Source organism: Cynocephalus volans, chromosome 4 (genome assembly GCF_027409185.1).
Source record: "Cynocephalus volans isolate mCynVol1 chromosome 4, mCynVol1.pri, whole genome shotgun sequence".
In the NCBI taxonomy this organism is placed as follows: domain Eukaryota; kingdom Metazoa; phylum Chordata; class Mammalia; order Dermoptera; family Cynocephalidae; genus Cynocephalus; species Cynocephalus volans.
Genome location: NC_084463.1, coordinates 103,074,214 through 103,078,411, shown reverse-complemented (window position 1 = coordinate 103,078,411; position 4,198 = coordinate 103,074,214). Strand labels below are relative to the sequence as shown.

Sequence of the window (4,198 nt, the reverse complement as noted above, 5' to 3'; positions counted from 1 at the left end):
TGCTGTTGCCATAGCCCTTGAACATATGTTTTAGCTACTGGATCTAATGAAAGCCTGAAATAAGCAAAAAGCATCTGATCAGTGCTCTGCTGAACCAAAGGCAAAAGGAAAGATGTGTGCCCCTGTATACATGTTTTTATGTGTTTGCTAAGTGGTTATTTTTCCCACAACATTAAAAGAATTGAAAATATAATGAAAAATTCAAAAGTAGGTTATTAAAAGTCACTTTGTTTAAATATTTTATTTATACTTAAAAGTTTATTATAATTTCACTTTCCTGGGTTTAATGGAAGCAAACTCATCTATAGGCAATAAAAGAAAAGATTGATAAATTTCATTATATAAAAATAAAAAATATTTTGTCGTAAGAAAAAAATCACAAAATAAACTGAGAGAAGATATTGGTAACATATAACACAGATATATGTCTAATATCTTTAATGTATGAAGAACTTTTTTAAATTGAAGAGGAAAGTTTATGAAAACCTGATAGAAAAATGGTCAAAGATATGAAGTCAGTTAACCAAAAAAAGAATAAAAATGTCCCTTAAGCATATGAAAAAATATCCAACCTCACTCATAACAGAAATTAAAATAACTCTGAGATGATATCAAGGTTATTCATTATAGCATTGTTTCCAATTGTAAAATATTAGAAACAACCTAAATGACTTTATATGGGGAAATGGTTACTGAACTATGATACATCCATCTAGTGGAATACTATACAGCTATAAAAGTGAATCAGGATGATACGTAGAAACTAATATGGAATGGCTTTCAAGATAAAAGCATTAAATTTTAAAAGCAAAGTGTGAGAAAGAGTACATGCAGTATGCTAACTTTTATGAAAGAAGTGGGAATAAGAAAATATGTGTGTCTACACAACTGTACAAAAAGAAACTTGGGAAAGGACACCCAGAAACTAATGAAACTGCTTACATACAGTAGTGGGTAGAAATGAGGAGAAAGAATAAGATGGTGGATAACAGAGTATAACCAATTGCTATGGTTTGAATAGTCTGTCCCCACCAAAACTCATGTTGAGACAATTCCCAATGTGGCAATGTTGAGAGGTAGGGCCTTTAAGAGGTGAATAGTTAATTAAGACGGATTAATGTCTTTCTCAATTCCCAAGAACGGATTAGTTCCCAAGAGAGCGGTGGTTATAAAGCAAGGTTGCCTCTAATGTTGTGCCCTTTTTCACACGCGCCTAGTTCCCCTTCTAGTCCTCCATCATGTTTGTTTGTTTTTTACTTTCAGGTATTTTTTTTAATTGAAACATAATTGATTGTACATTTCTGTGGGATACAGCATTGAATATCAATACCTGCGGTGCATTATGTGATGCTCAATTCAGGATAATTAGTATGTTCAACATTACAAAATATAATCATTTTTTGTGGCCCTTTACCAATATCTCACTAACCCTCCCTCCCCCTTTCCCACCTCTGGTGGCCTCACTTCTGCCATGTTTTGATGCAGCATGAGGCACTCACCAGAACCTGCTAGATGCAGCCACCCAATCTTGAACTTCCCAGCCTGCAGAACCATGAGCTAAATAAAATTCTTTTCTTTATAAATTACCCAGTCTCAGGTATTCTGTTATACCAACACAAAAAAGACTAAAACATCCATTAAATAAAATAAATGAGTCCAAACTGATTGCATGGGTGGATGGATGGATGGATAGGGGAGGGAGGAAAACTCTTCCTTAAAGTAGAATACCAAGGAATAAATGTATAAGAAATAATGGAAGCAGAGAATCACCATTTTTCAACCATTATTTAAGCAGTAATCATCAAAGAATACTTAAACTAGTGAGCAAAAGTCTGATGAGAAAAAGTTTATATGGTCTGAAAGTATTTCCCACAGTTTAAATACCACGAGAAAATATTAATTTGCAGTTAATACTTAAAAACCTGGCAGACACCACCTTATCCAGATGACCAAAGTTATTATCTGCAGCAGTGGGAGAAATCAACATCATGTGCCTCCTGATATGATGCATTGAGAAGGACACAATATTACATTTGTGGCATTTCTGCCAAAAATGCATAACCCAAATATAGTCATGAGGAAACATCAAACAAATCCAAATAAGGTCATTCTACAAAATAATTAGCCTGTACTCTTCAAAAAAGAAAAGCAAAAGAAAGACCATGAAAGATCAGCTGAAAGAAAACTAGAAAAATGACAACTAATTGCAACATCTGGATTAAATCCTGGAGCAGAAATACATGTATTTCGCCCTTTGGCTATAAAGGACATTATTTTGACACTTGGTGAAATTTGAATAAGATATGTAGATTATATTATAGTATTGTATCATCTTAATTACTTGCTTTTGATAATTGTGTGATAATTATGTAAGAGAGTGTCCTTGTTCTTTAGGAAATACACAGGAATGTATTTAGGGGTAACACAGCATCATTTCCGCAACATTCTCACAGTTCAGAAGAAAATTATGATGTGGGGGAGAGGAAGAATTATAAGGTATATATAGTAAAATATTAATACATATGGAATCTGAGAGAAGGATATACACACTAAGTACTAATTTTTTTCAAATTTTCTATAATTCTGAAATTATAACTAAAACAAAATTACAGAAATAAAAATAGTTTTGAAAAGAAAAGCATGTAAGGTAGGAGGAAAATGAAGTGAAAATGACACAAATCATTTAAATGGTCCAGGAAAAGAAGTAAAGAAAAAGATTGATATTATACTTAGTTAAGTCAAAGAAAAATGTGGGAACTTGTAGGATAGTCCCTAAAGGAATGAAATAAAATGATATGTCCTCCAAAGAATAAAGAAAAGAACTAGCCTAAGAATCTCTTGAAATCTGGACAGAGGACAGCGTTGGTGCCAGCATAAGGATGGATGTCACCTGTAGCTACAGCCTACTTTGTGAGGAGACAAGCTCCAGCTGTCACCAGCCCCTTTCTCACCCCACCACTTCTTATCCTCAGGAGTGACCCAGGAGTTTGTCCCTTTGTATCAGATGGGAAGACTGGTTCTGATGTAAGCCTTGCCCAAAGGCCCAGACAAAACACAATGGACAACACCATTCCATTTTCCCCACGCTGTGCCTGGCCCTGCAAGAATCAGGGAAGAGCCAGCTTCCAGGAGGTGAGGACTTCAAGACAGGCAGCAGAGGGGCTGGTGTGGGGGACACTGCCTCAGGAATAAGAATTGGGCTCTTCCCATAAGTGGCCTAAGGTGATCTGTGAAAATGGTTCACTATTCACTTGATCCAGAAAACCCCACAACATCATGCAAATCAAGAGGTTCAAATCTTCATGTTCACTTTAAGAACACCCATGAAACTACCCAAGCCATCAAGGGTATGCGTATCCAAAAAGCCACCAAGTATCTGAAAGATGTCACTTTACAGAAGCAATGTGTACCTTTCCAGCATTACAATGGTGTAGTTGGTATGTGTGCCCAGGACAAACAGTGGGGTTGGATGCAGGGTCAGTGGCCCAAAAAGAGTGCTGAATTTTTGCTGCATGTGCTTAAAAATGCAGAGAGTAATGCTAAACTGAAGAGTTTAGATGTACATTCTCTGGTCACTGAGCATATCCAGGTGAACAAAGCACCCAGAATGCGCCACCACACTTACAGAGCTCATGGTCAGATTAACCCATACGTGAGCTCACCCTGCCACATCGAGATGAACCTTACTGAAAGGAACAAATTCAGTAAGAGGAGGTTGCACAGAAGAAAAAGATATCGCAGAAGAAACTGAAGAAACAAAAACTTATGGTGGGAGAATAAATTTAGCATAAAATAAATGCAAGTAGAAAAAAAAGGAATAAGAGTTGGGGTAGATGGGAGGGTGTGGTACACTGGCTAATCAAATATGACTTTTTTTCTTTTTTATTGCCTCTGTAGAGGACCGGTACCCAAGGGGAGACGGTAGAGAATTAATGAGTAAATATGTTTATGGGATCAGGAGGGTTTTTCCAAGCTGCTGGCCTGAGGAAAAAAACCCTTAGTTTATTTCAGGTCCTTTTTATAAGCCAGTAAAATAACATATTATACTGATTAAGCCAGTTGTGTCTGGTACAAAGCTGTTTATAGAACACTTTCTGTTGCCATGGTACTTTGAAGGTTCAGGGTTAACTACTTATCAGCAAAGTAAAAGCATAAATTCCTCCTTTACAAAGTTTCAGGATCCCAGTTTCATTCAAAG

The 4,198-nt window shown here is 36.2% G+C and overlaps 1 protein-coding gene across 1 annotated transcript; it reads left to right on the top strand.

The window, feature by feature from the left end:
- Positions 1-3,235: 3,235 nt before the first annotated feature.
- LOC134375665 (large ribosomal subunit protein uL22-like) lies at positions 3,236-3,751 on the top strand. The gene has a single exon (XM_063094315.1). It carries the CDS (start codon positions 3,236-3,238, stop codon positions 3,749-3,751), a length of 516 nt encoding a protein of 171 aa, XP_062950385.1.
- Positions 3,752-4,198: the final 447 nt, after the last annotated feature.

Bases quoted from the DNA above. Each gene is read 5' to 3' on its own strand.
- LOC134375665 (XM_063094315.1), top strand. From the start codon at position 3,236: ATGGTTCACTATTCACTTGATCCAGAAAACCCCACAACATCATGCAAA.